This window comes from Typopeltis vanoorti, chromosome 3 (genome assembly GCF_054136105.1).
Source record: "Typopeltis vanoorti isolate ZY-2024b chromosome 3, IOZ_Tvanoo_1.0, whole genome shotgun sequence".
NCBI classification, from domain to species: Eukaryota; Metazoa; Arthropoda; class Arachnida; order Uropygi; family Thelyphonidae; genus Typopeltis; species Typopeltis vanoorti.
The window spans coordinates 54,060,823-54,088,254 of NC_143551.1; the positions used below are offsets into that span (position 1 = coordinate 54,060,823).

Here is a 27,432-nt window from a genome sequence, read left to right on the forward strand (position 1 = left end):
GGGCATGGAAAGATTAGCAAAACAAGTGTTCTCTGCCAGGTTCCCAGGAAAACGACCCAGAGATAGACTAAGATATAGGTGGATTGATATGGTACAAAGTGCCTTAGACGATAGAAATATAAGATCTGATAATGTTGGAGTTTTGATAAGTAACAGACTGATTTGGAGGAAAACTGTAGATTGGAAGTTAGTAATGATGTAAATTTTTCATGTAGTACTATCATATCCTGTACATCCCTTGAGGGTACATGGCAGGAATTTGATGATGATGTACAGCACAACCAATAAGAAAACTATCAAGTTATGCTTAAAAAAAACTGCATAATAATAAATTTATTTTTTTTTGTCCACAAATCACCCCCATAAAAATGTAAATCTTTTATAAGTGAGATTCCCATACAAAAAAGCATTATTATACATTAGTATACAATATATAAGAGTTACCTAATTGAAAAACTCTGCTCTAGAGACCATGGAACTTTTCAAGCAGCCTGGGCCCTCCAATATGCATGGTGATGGTTGATCTTTCTCTCATGCATTAGACCAGAGGTTCTCAACCTTTTCCAGTGGCATACCACTATATTTAATTCAATGTTAGATGTACCAGTAAGGCAGTGGCTCACGTACTACCAGTGGTATGCGTACCATAGGTTAAGAATCCCTGCATTAGACAATGGAATTCATCTACTACCTTCACAGACAAACATTCACAAACATCCATGCCAGCAATGGATTAGAACCTATGACCTATTAGTTGGACAGTAGGTGTATCCACTTCAACTTGGTCACCTTGAACAGACTATTTCAAAACAGGATAATGTTCTATTTGAAAACTGAAACAAACTAACAGTGCAGCAAAGTTAAATGTGAAGTAAAGCAGATGTAGTACCTTTATAATGAATTATATAGTGCAATTATCCAAAATGAGGCTATCAGACTACCATGTTTCCCCTTTAGCTTTATTTAGGAATATATGTATACAATTTTATACAAATACAGTACTTGCTTTTTCTCACAGAAGTTTAATTCCCTGAAGATTTTGTCTTAAATTTTGCAGAACTTGCTTCTGCCTCTGCTCCTCCAATTTAAAAGCAACCTTGTTTGCTTTTTTTTCTATCCGTCGTTGCTGAAATATAAAATAATAAACACAGCTTAAAAATACTACAGAACACATTTCTGTTTTAAGAGGATACTGCTATAAAAACTCTACTTATACCACACATATTTTACAGATTTCCTCCGAAATAGCATAAAACACAATACTGTTCGAAACAAAATTAAAAACAAGAATGTTACACTTTCTAAATGGACAACATAACTTATAAGTAGAAATAGATTAATGAAAATTTCCCCCCCACTCCCCTAATGAACTGAAGTCTGTCCAGAACTGCTCTAATGATGAAATTCAGATATGTAAATTTATGGCTTTTAAGCAACTTGATATGTCACCCCCCTCCCTCCCCCTTTCTTTATGAAAGCTTTACTCAAGAAGTATACAAGATTTTCCAGATGGGCTATATCAAACGTGTCTTATGTGAGAATCTAATAAGTATAATTGGGAGTAAACAAGTGGCAACTTTTAGCAACACCTGAGCTTTGTGAGAAGGCAATTCATGGCAGATTTATTTCTTCTGTAAAAAGGTGAGCAAGAAATAGCAGTACCACTGAAGTTTTCATGATTTAATGTGATGTGTGGAGTACTTGTAACCTCCCAGCTAAGTAGTATTATGAAACACTGCACATAGAATTGTCATTTTAAGTACTCCAGAAATTTGTTGCACATCTCATTGCTTGAATGAAACACAACTTGATGCATGTTACATTAGTCTTTGAAATTCACCACCATCATCAGTTTCCTAATATATACTCTCAAGGAGTGGTACAGGATACTATGCCAGTAGTACTTGATTAATTCATAACTTATTTTAATGGTATTACAACACTAAATAAAACAAAATTATAAAAGGATATTTATTGACTGGCTTATATTTCACTGGGTTTCAAACCAGCATCCTCAGATGCAAAACAACACTGCTTACATGTGACGATGAGCAAGTAAAACATTCAAACTGTAACATCCAAAGATCTCAAGTCCTAATTTGGTGCCCTCTAATGAGGTATAAAAGATATTACAGTTGCAGAGAAATTGATCCTAAGATGACTGGATAACAAATTTTTGGCAGATTAATGCAGCCATACTTGTTAAGGTTAGGAGAATGCTTCATAGCTATTGTGACTCTAAAAATAGTCTTTCAGACATGCAAAACATATATATAGCACATTGGTTTGCTTCTATCTAATCCTGTGTGAAGGGAGATGTCCAAACCAGACCAAAGCATGGTCTGCCAGTCTTGACTTGCCATAATAATGGTAATGAATAATGGAATAATAATTATTATAGAAATGATTTTCATGATTTCTCACTATTTGTTGTAAAGTGAAAATCTGATATTGTGGAAGAGAAACTTCTTTTTGGAAACAAATCGCCTTGTTTCGTTTAACAGACTTTGAAAGCAATTACTCCAGACATTTTAGCATAACTATTGTTTAGCTACTTCTAAACATAGCTTAGCTCTCTTGCATTTTTCTCTGTATTCTTTTAAGGTATTTACTGACTTATTTGCTAGGAAATGTCCATATGCTTTCTTCTTTTCCAACTACTTTTTTAGTTTCTTGTGTCCACAATGGTGTTCTTATTTTTCTATCCTTACAGACAACTTAGAGAAGTTTCTCTTCCACAATCTTTCTCAACCTCTTTTCAAGTATGGTTGCATAAATCTTACCTGGAATACTTAGTAGAGAAATTCCTCTGTAATTCTCACATTCATTTTTATTCCCTTTTTTATAGATGCAAGCTATTAGAGCTTCAATCACCTGGAATTCAAATTTCTGACAAGGCCCTCTGAATTATGCAGTGTAGCCACTGTAAAACTTTTATACCTCCATATTTAAGCATTTCTGGTCGAATATCATCTAGAAAACACCATCAAGTTTTTGATGGTGTTTTCTACCTCAAGTATTGATATATAGTCCTCTTTTTGTTCCTCCTGAAGATGTTCTGGTATGGTTCTGTTGCTGTCTGTTTCGTTTAACAGTCTCACAAAGTAATCATTCCAGACATCTTCCCATCACTTTTGTTTAGCTACTTGCAAACACAGCTTAGCTCATTTGTATTTTTCTTTTATTCTTTTAAGGCATCTACTGACTTATTTGCTAGGAAATGTCTATACGTTTTCTTCTTTTCCAGGACTACTATTTTTTTAAAATTTTTTTTTAGTTTTTTGTGTCCACAATGGTGTTCTTAATTTTCTATCCTTGAGGACAACTTCACCACATGCCTCCTTAGCTGAATCAGTCAATATCTTCTTTGGAGTTTGCCACTGAGACTCCAAGGTTTGACTCTTGTTTTCAAACTGTTTCATTCTTTCTTCAATAATGTTTATATAGGTGAGTCTACAATTTATCTGTAAAAGCTGCTCAACTTTAATTCTTTTTATAACGTTTTACATACCATTCTTTTCAATGTGATATTCAGTTTTATCTACTTAAAACTAAGTGATGTCACTTCCAATTTCAAATTGTTTGTACACTCTTGTATACTGAAGATGTCACTATCAACAATGACATAGTCAATGAGGCTTTTCTTATTTCTTGTGTCTTCTCTCCATGTGAACTTGTGCACATTTTTATGTTTGAACATGGTGTTAGTAATGACTAGTCTGTATCCTGAGCAGCAATTCAGCTGATATTTACCATTATTATTAGCCTTGCTCTTTTCTCTAAATTTTTTCCAAAACATCTCTATATGCTTAGTGGGACTCATTTACTACTCTGCTGTTCAGATCTCCAATTAATGATTACAAGAAAAAGAGAAACAGACTGAACATTTTAAAGCACTATTTTCTATCAAAAGGATTAATTATTTATTGTCTGTAATTTTTTGGCAGATAACAAAACATTGGCTCAAAGAGTCCTACATCTTTTTCATAAATACTAGTTGTTTTTTTTCAGTTGGTTCTTTTCACAGGGATTATGTGAGTAAGCTTATGGAAACACATAATTCGACACTTGTTTAATTCAAAGCTGATTCCTTGGGTATGGAATTAACCAAGATCTACTACATACGAAATTTCAAAAAGAGTCCAAAAGTGCTGAAATATTGGTTTTTACTGCTTTATCTTATAATTACCTGTAAAAATCATGTTTACGTAGACAAGATTAATTATGAATTATGCAAAACTTTGCTTATGCGCATGATGTTGAGATTTACTATCACTTTATGGTATCAGGTAAATCTATTTGAATATTGTATGCTTAGCTATGGTATTAACAACATAATGAGGCTTCAACACTAAACCTCATTATGCTGTTAATGACTGTTTAATTTACTAAGAGATGTCTTATGCCATATGTTACTGTTTACTTCTAATGTATGGAATTCTATTGATTTCTTGAAAATTAAATGCCATATGGTGAAATCCAATAATAATAAATATCTCATTTTGCTAATCCTCAATCAAATAACAGAGATACAGTACTGGTATAGATCTAGCAAAAACTACATATGCAACATTACAATTACAGGTTTAGGAAATGATTATGACAAAATTAGAACCCACCTTTCTATACTCTTTTACTGTAGCTTTCCTTGCACGCCTCTCCTCTGGAGTTTCATTTTTTGGCCTAACAGTACTTGCAACAGATCGTCGACTTGCTAAACTCTTCCTCTCAGTACCTGCTGCTTCATCTTCATCACTACTCTGATAACCAACTTCAGTCTCTTTGTCTAATTTCTTCAAATGTTGCTTTGTTAAACCCTTTGGAGTAAGTGTATTAATAGGTATTCCGGTCTTCGATGACACTTTGACAGCTTTGCCCTAAAATTTTTTAAAAATTATTATTGTTAAAATAAAGAAAAATACCTTAATATGATATATGCATCTATTTTTCACCCATTTATGCTCAATGTTATGGAAATAGGTGGCAATGAAGGGAAAAAATATTAAAAACCATGGTTTTAACCTTAAAAGCAGATAGGATTGCAATTATATTAAAAACTATGTTTTAACCTTAAAAGCAGATAGGATTGCAATTATAAAAAATTCTTTGTAATCAAAAAGATTTTTTTGTCTCCTCTAATCAGTGGTTACACAAAAACTCGGCATCTATTTTCTACAGTGTTTGTAGCATAAGTGAGTTAAAGTTTGGATGAGAAGAAAAGTTATGCTGCCACTTAATAGTAAATCTCATATATTTACATACATTTTCTCAAAACATTGTCGATTTTTTTTTTCCATTTTTAATTTTAGTACTCCAGTTATGACTTACTAAATTTCTACCATTGTTTTAGTAACAGTAGAAGCAAAAATTCCATTTTTATTATAAAAAAACAAATTACAAAATAGTAAATAATTATTATTTTGATAATTATTTTAATTACACTTTTCCACTTCCAGTGATGGCTGCTATAGCAATATTCTTCTTCAAAAATTAGTTTGTATAAAGGCAGAATCAAAATCAGAGTGAAAATGCTTAGTACAAATTCTGTATACTGCTCAAAGTATCAACAGTTTTTCTTTTAAGATTTCTATGGACAAATAAGCTAATGTTAGAATTTTTTTAATGACTAAAACACTGCATCTGCATGTGTTACTTGCCTGCTTTTTTACTAGTGACCTGCGGCAAAAGGGCAGAAAAAATGAGCACATAATTAAAGCTGAAAGAATATAAACAGTAATCATAAATATGACCAAGAATTATAGAAACAAGGATACAAGAGTGTACAGAGAATTTGAAATAGGAAATGATCCATCTAGTTTATAGCAAAATATTAATATTAAAATTAAAAATATGTATGAAACAACAGCAGATCACTGTTATTTCTAGGTGAGAGACTAAAGACCACAGATATAAGGTTCTGACAAAAATTAGGACAGGGTGAAAAGATGGCATTCAATGAAGAAACCATATTAAAACTGAAGATTAAATTGAAGTTGTCAAGAAATTATATTCTTGTTTAACCCTTTACCTACATGTAAGCAAACAAAGTTTGTAAATATCACTTACACCGCATATATGCATACTTGGTCATGTGCATCGCCATGTGTTCTAGGCAACTATTTAAGAATGCTGCTGTCAGTAATCGTCAATAGTGTTGATCACAATGGGAAAAACAAAGGATCTTATGTAGTTTGATAAGTAGTAGGCTGTTACAGAGGTAGATGAAACAGAAGAAGAAGTAAAGCAGGTTTGATGTGTTTTGCAGTTGAACAGTAAAGGAGTGCTGGGCAGTTGCTGTTCTAGTATTAACAGGTGCAACAGAAAATGGAGGAAGGACCATTGAAGTACCTATAGAACAGACACAGAGCCAAAACACTGCATCTGTGAGATATAGGTTGAACTTATCTGTAAGAGAGGGATTATTTATAAGTCTAATTGCTTTCTTCTGAACAGCATCAGGAATTTTAGAGAAGTTGTAGGTGCTCTACTCCCTAAGACATAAAAAACAGGCAGAAACAATGAAAACATCAACTGCATCCTGAATGAAGAACCTACAGAACAAGTAAACTCAGCTATTTAGGCACAATTTTCAGTGAAGATAGCAAATTAAATTTAGAAATAGACAACATAATTTGCAAAGTTGGTATGGTAGGAACTTAACTGAATAAATTCCTATTTATAAGAAAGAAATTAGTCAATACACTAAACCATCTGTATACAGATGGTGCTCAAACTAATTTTAATAATGGATCTGAGAGCTGGGTTAGAAATAAAACACTTGATCAAAAACAGGATATCATAACCATGAGAGTTCCGAGAAAGATTAGGGAAGTCTGAACAGATGGTATCAATGGCAGCATCATATTAAAATCGAAGCTATTAGGAAAGAACTTGATGTTTTAGCAGTCAGGAATGTGAGCAAATCTAATTTCAGGAGGTATGGTTGCTGTAATAGAATGAGAGAGAGAGGAAACATTAGCAAAGCAAGTATTTTTTTTGTTAGGATAGCAGGAAAAGGACTGAAAAGAAGACCAAGATTTAAGTGGATTGATAATTTAATAAGTACATTAGAAGAGAGAAATATAAGATCTGATAATATAGAACTCTTAACAGAAAACAGACTAATTTGGAAGAAAATTGTTTACAAGAAGTTAGTAATGATCTAACTTTTATAATATATTATATAATATTATAATAGTACTATTATAATATTACATACACCCCTTGAGGGTATATATCAGGAATTAGATGATGAAATAAGTGGTGAATTAAGGATAGTTGTGGCCCCTAGGCAAATTATATTTAGCCCCCCCCCCCCCAAAAAAATAATAATAAAAAAAAAATTTTAAATAAAAGTTAGGTGGCAAATAAATGAAATTTTGCTTTTGAATTTTTTGAACTTCTGGATTTTTCTGCTTGTTAAAGGGTTAAAGGATGATAAATAATAAAACTTTTTATTTATTTTTTTATCAGTTTTTCTTACAATTTTACAAAGTTTTTTTTTTACTTGCACTACACTCAAATAATGAAAACATGAAACGTCACACTAAAAAGTTATTTTTGAAACAAACACCTGACTCTTACACGATTCAATTACACCTGAAGTTAAGGAGCAACCAGGCGAAACTTCCTATCTTGGCAATGCAATCAGTTTTCGTGACCTCGAAGTTGTCAACAGCGCCGTGAGCCAACATTGGTAATGTGGTTTAATTTAAAGCGCAAATAGCACGCGCTGTTCAAAATACAAAATATGAAGCTTGTCAACTAGCGCAGACATTGGTATTGCAGCATTATTTAAAGCATAGATAGTGTGCGCTGTTCAAAATACATATTAAAAGGTAATAATTGTTTTGAAAAAATTTCCGCTTAAAATAATCAAGATTTTTATGATGTTTACTGAAAACATTAATATATTTTAAAACACTACAGGAAAATGTCTTGGTTTGGGGGACCCCAAAGCTTGAGGCACCTAGACACACGTGATTGATTGCCTTAATGGGTAATCCGCCACTGGATGAAATACCTACATATTAGCCAGGACACATGCAGATGACAGACATGTATAACATAAATTAGCTGTATGAAAGCCATTATTGGGCAGTATAACAAAAGTACAGCTGAGTAACTCCTGAACATTATACAGGGTGGCCATAAAATAACTTTCCCTCTTTGGAGGCATCTGTAGCTAAAACCAATAAATGGAATGAGACAAATTATATACTGAGACTTTTGAAGGCATGGGGAAATGATTTCTGCAAAGAAAAAAAGATTTAGTACCAAAAGTCGCCAATAGGGGAAATTTTGGCGCAGGCGGAGTTGAGTCGAAAATAAGCGGATAATTACATTAAAGGCAGATAAAATGGAATAATAACATTTCGATGGTGTAAGCAACAGCCGCATCACTCATTCCAGCTGGATATTATTATCAATGTGGCACGTCACAATGATAATAATAATAATAATAATTAAACTAAAATAACAACTTGCGAGAGAGAGAGACAGAAATTAATGTAGTGATTGAACTCACAGGAAATAATGTTTTATTCATCAGAATCAGGGTCCCCTGGACCACATACACGATTTTCAATGTGCTGATCTTTCTTGTGTACAACAAATTGCATCCGGTGTGCGACATGCTCTACAGCTGAGTGTAAGGAGTCGGATTGGATGTTCATAACAGCACGTTTTATGTTCTCTTTCAAGACGTGCAAGTTGGGAATGGCAGGAACTACACGATGGATTTCAAATACCCCCCCCCCCCGACAGCCAAAAGTCACATGGAGTGATGTCTGGGGATCGAGGCGGCCATGCCATCAGAAAGAACTGACTGATAACCCTCTCATTACTGAAATGCTGGCGTAAAAGGCGCTGTACTACTAAATGTTCAATGTGTGGCCGTGCTCCATCCTGCATAAAAATTATGGAGTCCAAACATTGTTTGAAAACATGAAAAGCTACATTCTCATAGACAGGCTTATATGTTGGTTATGCATTATTAAAACACTTAAGGAATAGAACAACGTAGTTAAGGATATAAATTAAATTAAACTTTAATAAATATTTTCCGATATTTCGGCAACGTCACGTTGCCATTTTCTAAAGGAACTTACAAAAAAGTTACGTGCACGTAGGCACTACAACACAGAAACTGGGAATGAAGAGATGAAGCTATTGTTCTCCTAACAGTCCTGATGGCCATCTAGCGGGCTAAGTAGGTGTTCTTGGCCGTTGGGCTGAAGGTCTGCAGATGTAGGCCTCCCAAATTTGGGACAGTCGCATACAACCAAATTTGTTGAGGTTTGGAGAATTTCTTAGGGCTGAGGCTGATTCCATAAAGAGTCTTTCAAATTTGTATTTGCTACGGTGTATCACTGTAGCTTTCTTCCACCGTATTCTGTGGCGTGTATCCAGAGCATGGTCCACAAGCCCAGAATGACTGTATTTGTGAAAACGGATGTAGTCCTTGTGTTCCGAAATTCTGATATTCGCAGTCCTGCCTGTTTGGCCAAAGTAAGACAGTTTACAACTGCAAGGGACCTGGTAAACACCAGGTAGGTCTAGGGGAAGTGGTTGGTCTTTAGTGGAGTGGATAAGGGATGCCAATTTTCTGTAAGGTTTGTAACAGGAGGTCAGGTCATGTTTTTTTAAGATTTTGGTAATCTTTTCCAAGGTGCCTCGGATGTAGGGAATGGTGATGGATTTAGAGTAATCCTTGTTGTGTGTGTGTGGGGGGGGGGATCTGTGGTTTGTAGGTTCTAACATTTTTTGGATTTTTTTGGAGGGGTAGCCATTGGCTGAGAAAGTGTTGAGGATGTGATTTAGTTCAGTGTTTAGGGCCAAGTCGTTTGAACAGATTAGTTTAGCCCTGTTGTATAGTGTTTTCACTACTCCATGTTGTTGTGAGGGGGATTGTTGGTGAATGTATCTGCCTGTATGGGTGGGTTTTCTGTAAACTGAGAAAACTAAGGATCCATTAGACTGGTGGGTGACTAGTGCGTCTAGGAAAGGGAGGCTGTTGTTTTCCTCTTTTTCCAGAGTGAATTTGATTCTGGGGTGTTGGTTGTTTAAGCGTGTTAAGAAGGAGAGAAGTGTTTCAGAGCCATGTGGCCAAATAGCGAACACATCATCAACGTAGCGAAGCCATATGGTTGGTTTTTGTGGGGCAGAGGCTAAGGCTTTTGCCGAAATATCGGAAAATATTTATTAAAGTTTAATTTAATTTATATCCTTAACTACATTGTTCTATTCCTTAAGTGTTTTAATAATGAAAAGCTACAATGCAGGAATGACAAAATTTTCCAGTATTCGTCGATAAATCTCTCCAATAATGGAGCAGGTTACAGGACCTGTAGGGGTAATACACTCAAAAAAGTATGGTCCTATTATGAAATTGGCTGTGAAGCCACACCACAAGGTTACTTTTGTAGAATGTAGTGGTACTTGCTAGATCACTTGGGGATGTTCAGATGCCCAAATCCTGCAGTTGTGAGTGTTGACCAACCCATCCAGATAAAAATAAGCCCTCATCACCCCAACAATATTCTCTAAGGCCAGTCATTGTCGACCTCCATTCCAGCAAGAAACATTAGCTCGAAGGTCATGCGCTTATCATAATCTGCAGTAGTTAGTGTTTGCACACGATTGAATTTATACGGATAGAAGTGAAGCATTTTCATAAGATTTTCCAGACTGTACCATAAGCCATATCAAGTTTGCGAACTATGGCACGAGCACTTGGATCTGTGCCGTCGAACACAGGAAGTAGCAATGTCTGTTACTGTCTCTTCTTGCACTGCTTTCGATCCTCTGCCAGGTCTAAATCCTAGTGATCCAGTTTCTTCAAATTTCTTAATCATAGTTCTCAGTGCTACAGCTGACATAGGACCTGTACTCAGGTTATGAAGCCTTCTAAATTCCTGAATGCGTGTGTAGAGGCTTAAGTGCTGTGAGGACATCATGTTGGAGGCTTAATGGATTTTTTACAACACTCAAAAAGAATTAAAATAGAATTTAATACTTCCTATATTTCGTCCTAGTCACTAGGACATCTACGGGGATTACAAAAACAATTAATGTAACATATACACAAATAACAAACAATACTAAGCCCAACCACGTGGGTGACACTAAAGTCCTATCTAGGTAGAAACTGGTGATGAGTGTTTCCCAAATCTTCGGAAGCTTAATGCAACCGTATTTTTTAAGATTTGGTTGGTTTTTGAGAGCTGCTGCTGCTTCTAAGAAAAGTCTCTCTTTCTTGAATTTGCTGTGGTGGAGCATGGTGGTTTTCTTCCATGATACTCTGTGGGTGGTGTCCAAAACATGGTCAGCCAAGCCTGAATGGCCATAGTTGTGTTTGAAGATGTAAGACTTGTGTTCTTCTAGACGGATGGATGCTGATCTGCCTGTCTGTCCAAAGTACGTCAGCTTACAGGAACAGGGTACTTTGTAAACTCCAGGCAGAGAGAGAGAGAGAGGAGGGAGCTGATCTTTCGTAGAATGGATAAGGGTAGCAAGTTTGCGGCGGGGCTTATATGCTGTGTGTAGGTTGTACTGTTTTAGTATCTTGGCTATTTTTTCGGATGTGCTACGGATGTAGGGTATGGTGATGGCATTTTTAAAATTTTGTTGACGAGAAGGACGGAGCATGGGGGAGGAGTTGATTATTTTTTTGATACTGTGATCGCTGTATTGTGGGCCCTCTTGGTAAGAGTTTTAATAATGCCATATTGTTGAGAGGGGTGGTGGTGGGAGAGTTTGTGAATGTATCTGCCTGTGTGTGTGGGTTTTCTGTATACGGTGAAGGTAAGTGCATCATTAGGCAGACGTGTGACTATGGTGTCTAGGAAGGGTAAACAATTGTTCTTTTCCATAGTGAACTGAATTCTTGGATGTAGACTATTGAGATGACTGAGGAAGGAGTCTAACGTGTCTGGGCCATGAGGCCAAATAGAGAACACATCATCTACATATCTTAGCCAGATAGAAGGTTTGAGTGGGGCTTAGTCTATGGCTCGTTTTTCAAAATCTTCCATATAGAAATTGGCAAGGGGGAGGTAAGAGGGGGGAACCCATGGCAGTTCCCTCTATCTGCTTGTAGATTTTTTTGTTCCAAGAGAAATACCCACAGTTAATGGCAAAGGAAAAGAGATCTAAGATGTCAGAGGGAAAAACGTTCTCTAAGAGAGAGAGATAAGGTGTCAATTAAGGGAATATTGGTAAACAAAGAGGAGATATCAAAGCTTACCAATATGTCTGTCTTATTCAAGGTTAACTTTTCTGTGAGAGCTTTAAAGTGGGTCGAGTTTTTTATATAGGAAGGGGACCTTCCGGTGAGGGGGATCAGAGAGTTGGCCAGCTGTTTAGACAGTCTATAGCAAGGTGCATTGGTGGCATCTACTATAGGCCTGAGTGGGGAATTGGGTTTGTGGATTTATGGTAAACCGTATATTCGGGGGGGGGACGGGAGCGGAAAGGTTTAAGTTTTTTCGTGACGTCAGGGGGCCAGGAAGATACTTTTTAGAGTAAGATTTTTAGTTTCTTAACTTGTGTTTTTGTGGGGTCGTGTTCTAGCGGGATGTAGGTAGCGCGATCGCGGAGGATAATGTTCATTTTACGATTGTATTCACTGGTATTAAGAACGACTGTGGCATTACCCTTATCCGCTCTGGTGATGACGATACTTTTTTCTTTACGTAGTTTCAGGAGAGCTGTGCATTGAGCATATGATAAATTACTTTTTGGCGGTGAAGAATGCGCGAGGATGTTGGCTACGTCAAGTCTGATGTTGTTAGCTATCTCCGACGGTAAGCGACCGATTCCACGTTCGATGTTCACCATTACGTCAAGCACCAGCACTTCCTTCGAAGCGATGGCAAAATTACGGCTGAGGCAAAGGGAGCTGACGGCATCGTCGGTGAGCCTTTTGGAAGAGAGGTTTATTACTGTCTGGAGCGGTTGAATTTGTGGCTGTGGTTTGTTTTTCACAAGGTTGCTATATTTCTCAATGTGTTTATTTTTTATTTTTTGGAATTCTCTCTGTGCGGAAGTTTCCGAAATGCCAGAGAGAATCGACCAAAGTTCAGGGTTAAGAACGGTGGAGAGCTCTGAATGTAAGGAGCCAATGGCGGCATTCGTCACTGCGAGGGTAAAACGTGTAGAGGCGATTTGCTCGTGGAGTAATGCCCTGCTGGCACGGTTATATATACGAAGTGCTTTTTTGGAATGGAAATTTATCTTCATTTTAATGCAGTTTGGTATCACTCTTGTGTCCCGACATCGTTTTAAAAAGGCCAGCCTATTTAGTTGCCTAGATAGTCGTAGTTTTGACTTACCGTATTGCTTGGATTTGTGTGCTAATTCTTCTCCATGGATGATTAGAATAAGTGTGTAGAGGCTTAAGTGCTGTGAGGACATCATGTTGGAGGCTTAATGGATTTTTTACAACACTCAAAAAGAATTAAAATATAATTTAATACTTCTAAATAAAAATGGGTTCCCCCGTCTCACCCCCCCCCCCCTTGCCAATTTCTATATGGAAGATTTTGAAAAACGAGCCATAGACTCAGCCCCACTCAAACCTTCTATCTGGCTAAGATATGTAGATAATGTGTTCTCTATTTGGCCTCATGGCCCAGACACGTTAGACTCCTTCCTCAGTCATCTCAATAGTCTACATCCAAGAATTCAGTTCACTATGGAAAAGGAAAAGAACAATTGTTTACCCTTCCTAGACACCTTAGTCACACACCTGCCTAATGATACACTTACCTTCACCGTATACAAACAAAACCCACACACACAGGCAGACACATTCACAAACTCTCCCACCACCACCCCTCTCAACAATATGGCATTATTAAAACTCTTACCAAGAGAGCCCACAATCTTTGTTCCAGTGGACCCGCCCTCACTACTGAGCTTAACCACATACACAGCACTTTCCTCTCCAATGGCTACAGCGATCACAGTATCAAAAAAATAATCAACTCCTCCCCCATGCCCCGTCCTTCTCATCAACAAGATTTTAAAAATGCCATCACCATACCCTACATCCATGGCACATCCGAAAAAATAGCCAAGATACTAAAACAGTACAACCTACACACAGCATATAAGCCCTACCGCAAACTTGCTACCCTTATCCGTTCTACGAAAGATCAGCTCCCTCCTCTCTCTCTGCCTGGAGTTTACAAAGTACCCTGTTCCTGTAAGCTGGCGTACTTTGGACAGACAGGCAGATCAGCATCCATCCGTCTAGAGGAACACAAGTCTTACATCTTCAAACACAACTATGGCCATTCAGGCTTGGCTGACCATGTTTTGGACACCACCCACAGGGTATCATGGAAGAAAACCACCATTCCACCACAGCAAATTCAAGAAAGAGAGACTTTTCTTAGAAGCAGCAGCAGCAGCTCTCAAAAACCAACCAAATCTCAATAAATACAGTTGCATTAAGCTTCCGAAGATTTGGGAAACACTCATCACCAGAGTTCCCACCTTACATTCCAGGCCACCTACTACTGCCCTTAGAGGGCGCTCTATCTAGATAGGACTTTAGTGTCACCCACGTGGTTGGGCTTAGTATTGTTTGTTATTTGTGTATATGTTACATTAATTGTTTTTGTAATCCCCGTAGATGTCCTAGTGACTAGGACGAAATATAGGAAGTATTAAATTCTATTTTAATTCTTTTTGAGTGTTGTAAAAAATCCATTAAGCCTCCAACATGAAATTCCTGAATGGCTGCTATGGCATTGCACTGTTTAAGGTAAAACAACTTAACAAGTAAAGCATGGCGAGGCAAGGTAGGACGTGAATTGAGCACAATTCGTCAGTCATTCCAATAACTGCCTGAATGTTCCCAATCCCCTTTTAAGTGGAATTGGTGCTGCTGCTGTCACGTACGCACATTAAAATTTGCATAAACCTTTTTAACTGCGTTTACTGCAAATATTTGACTGCTTTTGTTTCGGCCTGCGACAAAATTTTCCCTATGGGCGACTTTTGATACTAAATCTTTTTTTCATGAAATTCATCTCCCCATGCCTTCGAAAGTCTCAATATAAAATTTGGTCTCATTCCGTTTATTGGTTTTAGCTACAGATGCCTCCAAAGAGGGAAAGTTATTTTATGACCACCATGTACTTGCATCACCCATCTTCACAATCAGGATGATGCAACTTAGCATAGGGCATTCCCCAGACGTCACCCACATTTACTCATCTGATCAGAAAAGCTATATAATGATTTATTGTTTCATATCACAGACTTCCAATATTATTATTATTATACAGGCAACTCCATGGAGTCTAAAGACTCATCATGGGACACCCAATCTATCATACCTCTCCTTGAATTCATTAATTACCATTAATGATTGTAAGCAAATACATATATGTGTATGTATGGATTAAACAAGGATATAATTTCTAGGCAAGTTTCATTTAGCATTACAGACTAAGAGACAAGATAAGCTTTTAATGGTGTTTTTAATCAAACGGTGTTTTTCAGCAAGTTGAAAAGTTATTAAATTTTCTTATATTGAGTGGGAAGTCTCTACTTGTCAACCAACCAGCTGTGTGCTCAAATCCTTCTGCAACATGCATCTTTTGTGAATAGATTGGAGATGAATTTCATCCTCCATTCTAGTAGGTTGACTATCATGATGTGACTCATGGCTAATTACGAGTATGACATGTGGTGAGGACTCCATCTCTTCCACATATTGTAGTAGGTATTCATGGCTGTAAAAGCTGTGCCTGTTCTGGACAAAAAAAAAAAAAAAAAAAAACAGTTTCCAGGTGCAAAAACCCCCACCTTTGTATGAGACTGGCTAACTCACCTTTAAAAATAAAGGTCCATCTGTCATTGACAGGAATTGAACCCACTTTCTGACCAAAGTGCTTTGTCTATACCAAATGAGCTATGGAGGCTCTGAATTTCACCACCTGGTGTAACTAGACACCCCCCCCCACTCTGCACTTAATGGAGACAAAATAACATGAAAAAGCATACATGTTTGCTTTCTAGAGTAGAGGTTTCTAGGCTAATCCTTAGCTTACCAATAGTACTAATGTATGATAGGTTTATAACCTTTTGGGGATGGGATTATCATAATAAATCACATCATGCTAACAAAAATAATAATAAGTGCTTACAGTTAAGGTGGGTAAAGGAACATAAGCAGTGGATGATTATGGATTATGGCTGCTGCCATTATATGTGGCTGGAAGAAGGATAAGCATATGGCAGCAAAATAAAAATAATGCAAAGCCATGGACCTCTTGTGTTTAGTAACAAATGAAAAGGTATGGCAGCAAGGTAATGGTCTGTGGCATACTCTGTTCATAGATCATAGGTTACTTGATATTAGCAGAGCAAGAATTGAATGGTGCAGTTTACCTTAATGGATCAGTCCTTTTAGTCAATGAACCTTAATCCTACATATCCCATAGATGTGCATCTATGGGATATGGGAGTAGAGATGTTGGTGACATAAACTCAATGCCAGTGAGTCTGATGGTACTGCAGGAATTCATCATGTTAAGACTGGATGAGATACTATGGAGAGTTTCAGGAACTTTATGGAGCCAATGCTTCGAGGGTGTCTGAAGGCTCATGGCAGGCCAATGCTATCAGGTGAGTATCCTTAATAAGCTACAATCACTATGCCAATTTCACACTATGCTTATATTTTCCTCGGAAAATATAAAACATATCTCTAATTTATAGTCCTAGATATAAACTTGGAAATTACAGGAGAATGGAAGTTTCCGGTCCACCCATTAATATATAGATATTAATAGGTGAATTGAATATAGATATCACTGAACTTTTAGGCCTTTTATCAACAACTTCAAGCTTCAGGAATTTTTGTTCTTTCTCCTTTGTTGGCCTGCCTGAGCACTCAGGTACTCATTCCATATTTTAAGGTTATTTAGAATAAAAAAAGAGTGTGTGTGTGATTTGGTTTAGCTTTAGAAATTCAACTGAAACATATCTTGAACACAGTATAGATTAAGAATACTTTGATTCTGTAACTAAGAACAAGAATACTTACATTTTCTACATAAATCATTTTTGGCATATTCTTGTGATTTGAGTATGTGCCTATAGAATAATAGGAGAAAAAAAAATACACATTAACATTTTTATATCAATGCTAAAATACAAAATCTGAAAATGAAAATTTGTATGCATTGGCTTTTTTTTATTTTATTTTTTTTTTTAACTGTAAGAAGTTACACAACATCCTAACAAAAAACTTCCAGTCTTTCATCCTTTTAAGTGGATTTAGCTCTGCCTTTGATCTTCAGCTGGGATTTTCTGCCTCTGATATTTAGCTTAATGTTTGTGATGACTGATCATAACTTATGTATAGTTTCTGGCTGTTTAAACAAAAATTGCTACTGACAATTTTTTTTTTTAATGGCCTTTTAAACGGTTAATTTTTATTATTTATTTTTTGGGTTGTGAAAAATAGTCCTTATATTCAGTTTAAAATTTTTAAAGAGTGATTTGTAGCAGTTGAGATGTTACTACTATTACCACTTAACGGAAAGGCAGGAATTAGAGTGGGAGCCTGTATTGTGTATAACAAATTCAAATATCTTCATAACATCTGGGATATTTTCCTTATTTTGTTAGACAGTTGGGTTACTCCAGCTGAAAAATTAAGTTCGATAAAGGCAATAAGGCATGGCCACAGAAGTCCCCTATTCCCTTTAGCTAATTATCATCCAAACCTTTGGAGGATACACTGTTTTACACCATTCATCCTTGGCTTTCCTTGGGGTTGACTATATAGACAATTTATTTGCTAACTGGCTTTACTTTCTTACAATAAATCAACACCTTTATTCACAAATTCAATTCACTATGAAAAAGGCAAGTTCAGGAAGCTTATCATTTTTAGACATCTAGCTTACCCATACATCTTCTAGTACTTCATCCACCTGAGTTAATTATAAAACTGCTTTCAATGAAAGATATATGCTCCAAAGTTCCACTCCTCATTTGTCCACGATCAGAGTTCTTAAATCAATTCACAATGTTTGTTTCTCATTTTTATCAATCAAATCCATAACGCAAACAGTTATAATCCCTCAAACATATTCAGTAGATTTTGGACTCTTCTAATGTTACAACCAACACAGAAACAGAGTTCCTATTACATATATTTCTGAGATATCTGAACTTATCAAGAGAATTTTGAAGAAGTTGTGTTAATAAATAGTGATTTTTTGAATTTTTTTTTAGATGTTTATATAGAGGAAAATCTGAAAACACACCCCAACTCAACATCACCAGAGTTAGAGATCGGTGCTATCAACATAAGAAGCCTGAATGGCAAAGAAATGGAGCTAGCTGAGGAATTAGACAAGTACCAGATCGACATAATAGGGGTGACTGAAACAAAAAAGACAAAAACTGGTGAGATCTTTCTGAGCAATAAATACAAAATGTTATATTCAGGCAATGACAATCAAGGAAAAGAAGGCGTTGCCATAGTATTCAACACAAAATACGAGGCTAATCTTCTTGAATGGCAGTCAGTCTCAAGTAGAGCAATGTGAGCAAATATCGGAATGGGGAATTGGACAATGAGACTTATTTGTGCCTATGGTCCCACAGAAGGTTCTACTAAGGTAGAAGTGGAGGAATTTTTTTAAGGCTCTAGAGAAAGCAACTGACACAATGAAAAAGGAAAAGTTGGTCCTTGTTGGGGATCTAAATAGCAGAGTAGGAAATGATTGTGAGACATACAAAAATATTTTGGGAAAATTTGGAGAAAAGAGCAAAGCTAATAATAATGGCAAATACCTGTTGGATTTCTGCTCAGGACATGGACTGGTTATTACTGACACCATGTTCCAACATAAAAATGTGCAAAAATTCACATGGAAAGAAGAGGCAAGGAATAAGAAAAGTCTCATTGACTATGTTATTGTTGATAGTGATGTTTTCTCCCTGGTGCAGGACACCAGAGTGTACAGAAGATTTAAAATTGGAAGTGATCACTATTTAGTCTTGAGCAGGATAAAACTGAATTTGATATTCTAAAGAATGGCATGTAAGAAAGTTTTAAAGCGAACAAAAGTTGAGCAGCTCTCAGATGTGAATTGTAGACAAAAATACACAAAGATTATTGAAGGAAAAATGAAAGAGTTTGAGAACAGGAACCAAACCTTGGAAATTCGGTGGCAAGCCTTGAAGAAAACCCTGATTGATTCAGCTAGAGAGGCATGTGGTGAAGTTGTCTGCAAGGATAGAAAAATTAGAACTCCACGGTGGACACAGGAAGTTAAAGAGGAAGTGAAGGAAAAGAAGAAAGCATATCAAAAGTTCCTGACAAATAAGTCAGCTTGTGCTCTTAGAGAATACAGAGACAAATGTAAGAAAGCTAAACAAGGTGTAAAACTAGCTAAACAAAAGTCATAGGAGGACTTTGGCAAGAACATAGAAAATAAATATCAAGAAGGTGGCAAAATATTCAGGAGGTTGTTGAAGAAGCTTAGAAATGGAGGAAAGAGTACTGTAAAAGGAGTTGGAGAGGATAAAGGTGAAATGAAAACAGGAGTAAAAGATATCCTTGAAGTATGGAGTAATTACTTTGAAAATTTGCTAAATGAAACAAGCATTGATGAGAGCACAGTGATAAAAAACACTGACCAGGCATGCAGTCAGGAATACATATCCATACTTGAAGTAGAAAAAGCCATCAAAGAAATGTGGAAAGGCAGCAGGAGTAGATGATATTCGACCAGAAATGCTGAAGTATGGTGGTATAAAAGTCTAACAGTGGCTGCACTGCATAGTTCAGAATGCCTTGACAGAGGGACGAATTCCAAATGATTGGAGTAGAGCTCTCATAGTATCTATATATAAAAAAGGGAAATAAAACTGAATGTGAGAATTACAGAGGTATATCCCTATTAAGTGTTCCTGGTAAGATATATGCAAGTATACTTGCGAAACGGTTGAAAAGAATTGTGGAAGAAAAGCTTGATGAAGAACAAGCTGGATTCAGGTCAAACATAGGATGTTAGGATCAGATCTTCACTTTACGACAAATAATTGAGAAAGCATGGGAATATAACAAAGATCTGTATTTAAGTTTTGTCGATCTGGAAAAGGCATATGATAAGGTGCCAAGACAGATGCTATTCAATACGATACAGTTATATGGTGTCAATGGGGCATTATATCAAGCAATACTTAATCTTTATTTGAGTTGTAAGTCAGCAGTTAGAATTGAAGGAAGTACAGGAAGATGGTTTAATGTTAAATCTGGTGTGAGACAAGGATGTACATTATTCCCTCTGTTATTCATTATCTATATGGATCACATTATGAAGGAAAGTGGTATTAAACATGATATCAAAATTGGAGATGTTAATTTCAGCTCTTTGCTTTATGCAGATGATGTTATACTTATCAATAAATCCACTACTAGTCTGCAAGATTCCTTGACTAAATTGAATAACTGTTGTAATAGATATGGTATGAAGGTCAGCATTAAAAAGACAAAGACAATGAAAATAGGTAGAATTGTTAAAAATGTCAACTGTGTTGTGAACGGGGAACCTGTGGAACAAGTAAAACATTTCAGCTACTTAGGCATGATTTTTAGTGAAGATGGTAAATTAAATATGACAACAGAATCAACAAAGCTGGTATGGTAGGAAGTCAATTGAATAAATTCATATGGAATGAGAGAGAAATTAGTCAGAACACTAAATTAGCTGTATACAAGACAGTGTTCAAACCAGTTTTAACTTACGGATCTGAGAGGTGAGTCAGAAGTAAAACACTTGACCAAAGACTAGAGACTGCAGATATGAGAGTCCTGAGAAAGATTAAGGGCATGAACAGATGGCATCAATGGCAATATCATATTAAAAATGAGAATATTAGGAAAGAACTTGACATTGTCAGCATCCAGGAATGCGTTAGCAGAGCTAATCTCAGGTGGTATATGGTCATTTAAACAGAATGGGCTTGAAAGATTAGCAAAACAAGTGTTCTCTGCCAAGTTGGCAGGAAAATGGAAGACCAAGATATAAGTGGATTGATACGGTACAAAGTGCCTTAGATGAAAGAAATATAAGATCTGGTAATTTTGGAGTCTTGACAAGTACCAGACTGATTTGGAGGAAAATTGTAGAAAGGAAGTTAGTAATGAAGTCAAATTTTCATGTAGTACTATCATATCCTGTAAACCCCTTGAGGGTACATGGTAGGAATTTGATGATGATGATGATGATAATAATCTTACCGGCTGAGCCATTATTTAAATATAGGACTTTTATTAATTTAATCCTGTATATAGAAATGATCTCTGTTCAACAATTATTTTTTTAATTCCAAGTGTACCTATATATTTATTTATTGCACAAGGGTTCACTCCGATTGGTGCAATGACCTCTTTTTTTACTATTTCTTTCAGAATCCAAATAATCACTGACTCAAGACCAAAATACAAAATAAATGCATTTAATAAAACACAAACAATATATATATATATACATTTCAAACAACTTTACATAATTATAACTAAGTACAGAATTAATTGGATCCAAGGCTTTTTAAAAATAAACTTACACTTAAGACTAGACTAAACACTTTTGTTTTCACAATGACAAAATGTTCATAGCCAATTTCTCTCTCTGTCAAGGTCCTTTTCCGAAGATTATTATTCTTCATTTTCACAGGATCCTTTTTCATCACTCATGTAGGACACATTAATTCTTCCTGACTCGATTCTGTCTTCTCTTCAGTAGAAATAATAGTTAGATTCGGCATTCTTAATACAGATGAAACTTTCTAATCCGAGTTTTTTCGAACATTTCTTTAGAACATAAATAGCAACTTCTTCTTTTATTCACTAATGTTTATTGACAGTCTTAACTCTTCCACTTTAAAAAAACTCACAGTTCTACGATTCCCTTTTCAAAACCTACTATAAATCTTTCAATTAGCGTTTCCTCCAATATTCCTTTTAAAACGCCTATAGCAATATTTTCTTTTATTTATAAATACTTATTCCACTTTGAAACTTAATAGTTCCACGATTCCCTTTTCGGAATATACTATTAATTTTCTTCCGACTGTCACATAAAAAAAACAATTTCCTCTGAATCTATATGTCTGCCGGCCTGTGTTCTTATTTCTTCTTGAACGCTATCTTGTTTACTCTCCCGTAGCTTCAATACCAAACTCGTCAGCTGTCAATCACACATCAAACTTCTCGGTGAGCATGCACACTCCATGAAACTGGTAAGCAAGAAATTAGGTATAAATAATGGCTGACACGTTGTCTCCGTTAGCGACAATAGAATGTCTTCATAAAAACACAAAACTTAATATTTTAAATTACAATAAATTGTTTAAAGTAACACAACTATTCAAATCAGGTGAGTACATAAATTTTTGACAAAACAATTTCAATAATGGGCACATCGCAAGTGCTGACAATGCATGTTATGAAACTAAAACCAATAAACATTCTAAAATAAACAATACGTAAAAATATTCAGAAATTTAAATTATGATTATTTTTAGTTTCATCTGATTACCTATGTATTTTCCCCAACAACAAAATTTATTTTGATTGTATTCCTAGTGACTGCAATTCATCATATTTTGAACAAACTTTTGTTCAGTGGAAAAAAAAGAATGTGAATAACAATACTACATTCAGCACTGTAAATATAAGTTTGGTGTCACATTCTATGAACACAGAATGAACATCAGACTGAACAGAAACCCCTTTAGAATGATACTAGCCTAATTCACAGAAGGTTTCAAATATGAATCTCTTCAAGGAGAGTTCAAAGGCATAATTACATGATACTAATTTAAAATGAAAGTACAAGAAATACACATATTTAGCAAATATCAAAAAGAATAACTGCATGATATTACCCTTCTATATGTACCAACCACTGAATTAGAAACCTTTCTGCACATGTACATAAACTTCACTTACTTATGTTTTGCATCTGGCAGTAGCTCAGAGTATATGCAAAATACTTGGTCATGTGCATCACTACGTGTTGTAGGCAACACTTTAAGAATGCTGCTGGTCAGTAATCATCAATAGTGTTGATCAAAATGGAAAAACAAAGGATCTTTCAGAGTTCAATAAAGGACTTAATGTGAGTGCCCATCTGGCGGAGCCACGATTTTGAAAACAGCAGAGCTGACAAGTTTCTCAAAAGGTGAGATATCCTAGGTGTTTAATCAGAGGAAAAACAATCCACATTGCTTGTCTAAGAGGCATGTGATCCTAAGACAGTCTGTCAGGAACAAAATCGGCATTGTTTGAGAAGGCGGGTATGGACAAACAGAGCTTAATGTGTGTGCAGCGATTGACTAAAGCATTTAATGAATGCTGCCCCCAACTCATATATATCACTGAACTATGCACAGGGAATTGAAGAGATTGGTAACGTAAACAAAAGTTTTTAATTCAGTGGCCAGTGTGTGTGTAGTTCATCGTACTGCTTCGGTGAAATTACTTATTCATTCTACATCCATTATGTACTATTATTTTCTGCATGAAATATCTGTTATTAATTTTCAATAAATCTATATGGCTACATATTTTCATACTATATTATACAGTATTATCACTTTGATTTAGTCTTTACAAATCAGCTGTGAATTGTGTTCTGAAAAGACACAATCTCTGCTATATGAATGAGCTTGTTTTCTTTGGAAAATAGTTATTTTACTATGCTTATAGTTTTGGGAATAGTCTGCTTCAAAATTCTTAGTTTCATTTGTGTTGGTCTCTGTTTTTAATATGAAACAGTAATAAATACAGTAACAGAAACTGTTCTAATAATAGAATTTTGCTCTGAACTAACACCTGTCCTATACTGTCTCTACAATTTCTTGCACTCAGCTGGCATTTATTTTATCCCAGTACAATGAACCAAACATATATCCAACCTATTCCAAAACACAGAAATAAAAATCTGCTGTCCAACTAGCAGTTAATCACAACCATCTCAAATCCTCTATGAAATACTGGAGAAAGTCATCAATGGTCAACTTCTCCTACTTACAGCAGTGTTTCTTAACATGTTATGCATCTGACAGTAGCTTGCTTAACCTTGTAACATGTGCAACACACTCAACAATATGCATGACACACCACTTTCACGTTTTTTTTTTGGTAAAATGTTTGTGTAAAACTAATATTTCCAAACTTTTTTAAGATATATCTACACTTTTTATTAGAAATTTAAAAATACAAACAATTATAGAATTTTTCTTAATTATCAGTGAATTATACCAACTGGAAAGCAAAAATTCTTTCCCTTCTAACATAACTGGTTTCTCCAGAAAGTGCATACCTTTGGGACAAAGCGTCTCGGAAGTGATATGATTTGAGCCAAACCCACCCCACAGGCAAGAACCAAATGACACAATGTGTTGTGCCTGGTGTTAATGTGTTAAAACTGTGGTCTACAGAACCCTAGAGATCTGTGAAAACTTGTAGGGAGGATCCAGAGCATACAGACTTCACTTGTATTAGATGTAGTTTCTGAAGGGGGAAAAATAAAAAAAAATATAAAAAAAAACTCTGAATTGTGGAAATACTAATTTTATTAAATTCCCTTATTTCTTGAATGATTCATATGTTATGCATCTGGTAGTAGTTTGCTTAACCTTATAACATGTAACACGTTCGACAATATGCATGACATGCAAATTCCTCCACACTGTGTTAAAAATATAGTCTACAAAATCTTAGGGTTCTATCTGCAGATAACATGCTTCCTTGTCATAATTCCTTCCCAATAATTTTTTATGAACATTTTATAGAGGTTCCATGAAAAAGAAATATTTTTACATACCATTCCATAGTCTCGAAAAGTTTCAGAACCCTGACGTAGAGGACTATAACATCTGGCATCAATGCCTGCTCAGTAAATTGCCACTCTTCAGGCTTCCTTACTCTCTGTAATTGGATAGTCAATTTCTTTTTTCTTTGGTCATACATTACATGGCGTTCATGGTAGACGGTTTCCTCTCTTACATCTCCACTAATGCAGAGTACCTGAGGGCTCTGTTCTATTGCCTACTCTCTTTCTCAATCACACATAATTCAACAACATCAATTTCCTGACATGCACCCTCAAGGGGTGTACAGGATATGATAGTACTACATGAAAAATTTACATCATTACTAACTTCCTATCTACAATTTTCCTCCAAATGAGTCTGTTACTTGTCAAGACTACAACATTATCAGATCTTATATTTCTATCGTCTAAGGCACTTTGTACTGTATCAATCTACCTATGTCTTGGTCTTCCTCTGGGTCGTTTTCCTGCCAATCTGGCAGAGAACACTGGTTTTGCTAATCTTTCCTTGCACATTCTGTTCAAGTGACCATACCACCTGAGATTAGCTTTGCTAATCTCAGGTGGTATGGTAATTTCTCTCTTATTCCATATGAATTTATTCAATTGACTTCCTACCATACCAGCTTTGTTGATTCTGTTGTCTATTTCCATATTTAATTTACCATCTTCACTAAAAATCGTGCCTAAGTAGCTGAAATGTTTTACTTGTTCCACAGGTTCCCCGTTCACAATGCAGTTGACATTTTCAACAATTCTACCTATTTTCATTGTCTTTGTCTTTTTAATGCTAACCTTCGTACCATATCTATTACAACAGTTATTCAATTTAGTCAGGGAATCTTGCAAACTTGTAGCGGATTTATTTAGAAGTATAACATCGTCCGCATAAAGCAAAGAGCTGACATTAACATCTCCAATTCTGATATCATGTTTAATACCACTTTCCTTCATAATGTGATCCATATAGATAATGAATAACAGAGGGGATAATGTACATCCCTGTCTCACACCAGATTTAACATTAAACCATCTTCCTGTACTTCCTTCAATTCTAACTGCTGACTTACAACTCAAATAAAGACTAAGTATTGCTTGATATAATGCCCCATTGACACCATATAACTGCAGCGTGTTGAATAGCTTCTCTCTTGGCACCTTGTCATATGCCTTTTCCAGATCGACAAAACTTAAAAAAATATCTTTGTCATATTTCCATGATTTCTCAACTATTTGTCGTAAAGTGAAGATCTGATCCTGACAGCCTCTATTTGGCCTGAATCCAGCTTGTTCTTCACCAAGCTTTTCTTCCACAATTCTTCTCAACCGTTTCTCAAGTATACTTAAGAGATATAGATAGCATGAGATATAGAGAAAAGGCCTCAGCTCTTTTATGTCATCTTATAGCCAAAAGCTATATGAGTTTTCCTTTTTCTCCAATCTCATATAGATAAACAACCAACAGACCAATTGAAACTAAATGCAAAGATGACTGAAAACTAGGTGATTAGCCTTATCTGAGTTAAGTGCTTTGAGTTGGCTTCTCTGCCTGGGATTGCTCTCCAGTCATCCTTGCAATTGACCATAAGAGCACATTGAATTAATAGGATAGAACCATTTAAAAAACCTCTCATAGCAAAAATAGACAGAATTTTATCTCCCACTTGGTGATTATCAAGTGAAAAATTTTATATCTCCTAGAATGCTCCTTTCTAAATACAAAAATCGTTTTACTGAACAATAAAATTTCCACAATACAATATTATAAAGCATTAGGATGTCATATTGCTGGTTTTCAAATCCTTGTTTCTTTTTAATCTTCCATAAATGGTATTTTAATTTGTTAATTATAAAAATCAAAATTCTCTTCCCATTGCTGACAAGTGTTGGTGGTGGGTACTGCAAAAAAATAACTTGTTCTGTTGTAAGTAAGGGAATGCCCAACACATTACATAATCTGTTCCAAATATGCAGGGCAAGAGGGCAGGTACAATGCATGTTCTACTGTTTCCAATCGGTAAGAGATGTCACAGATTGGATCTCTGATGTTAAAGTATCTCCATTTGATGATATTGAATCGAAGGCAACCATATGCAATTTTCCAAGATCCCTCCTGTTAGGGTATCCTTGGAACTTCAATAAGTTATGAAACAAAGCGTTGTCATCAGTACCCAACTGTGGAAGTTCGTGGTGAAATAGATTCAAGATTTCTTTACACCAAATTTTACTCTTTTTTTTAATGGAAAGAATGTCGATACCAGAGTGTTGTAGCAGTGTTAGAGTTAATCACAGAATGTTACAGTATTCAGAAACAATCTCAGCTTTTGGACCATTATAATCATTTACTCCAAACAGGGGAAGATGAAAACCCAAGTATTAAAGGAGAAGGTCTGCACATGTGTGATTGGTCTGCAATATTTTATGGGTTTTTGAAGCTGTATTGCTTAAATAGCAGAATTTTAAGACTGGAAGCCCAAATCCTCCATACTTATTTGATAGTTGAAGAAATCCCTTTTTAAACTTCTTGGTATCTGCTGGACCAAAAAAA

At 35.7% G+C, this 27,432-nt stretch overlaps 1 protein-coding gene across 1 annotated transcript in view; it reads right to left on the reverse strand.

Moving 5' to 3' along the window:
• Positions 1-938: 938 nt before the first annotated feature.
• LTV1 (LTV1 ribosome biogenesis factor) overlaps positions 939-27,432 on the reverse strand; it is a 131,000-nt gene continuing 104,506 nt past the window's right edge. Inside the window, exons 9-11 of the mRNA XM_090415620.1 lie at positions 17,066-17,115; positions 4,620-4,877; positions 939-1,126 (exon numbers count right to left, since the gene is read on the reverse strand). Of these exons, the coding sequence (XP_090271746.1) occupies positions 1,013-1,126; positions 4,620-4,877; positions 17,066-17,115 (422 nt within the window). The 3' untranslated portion in view covers positions 939-1,012. The remainder of the gene's footprint in view (positions 1,127-4,619; positions 4,878-17,065; positions 17,116-27,432) is intronic.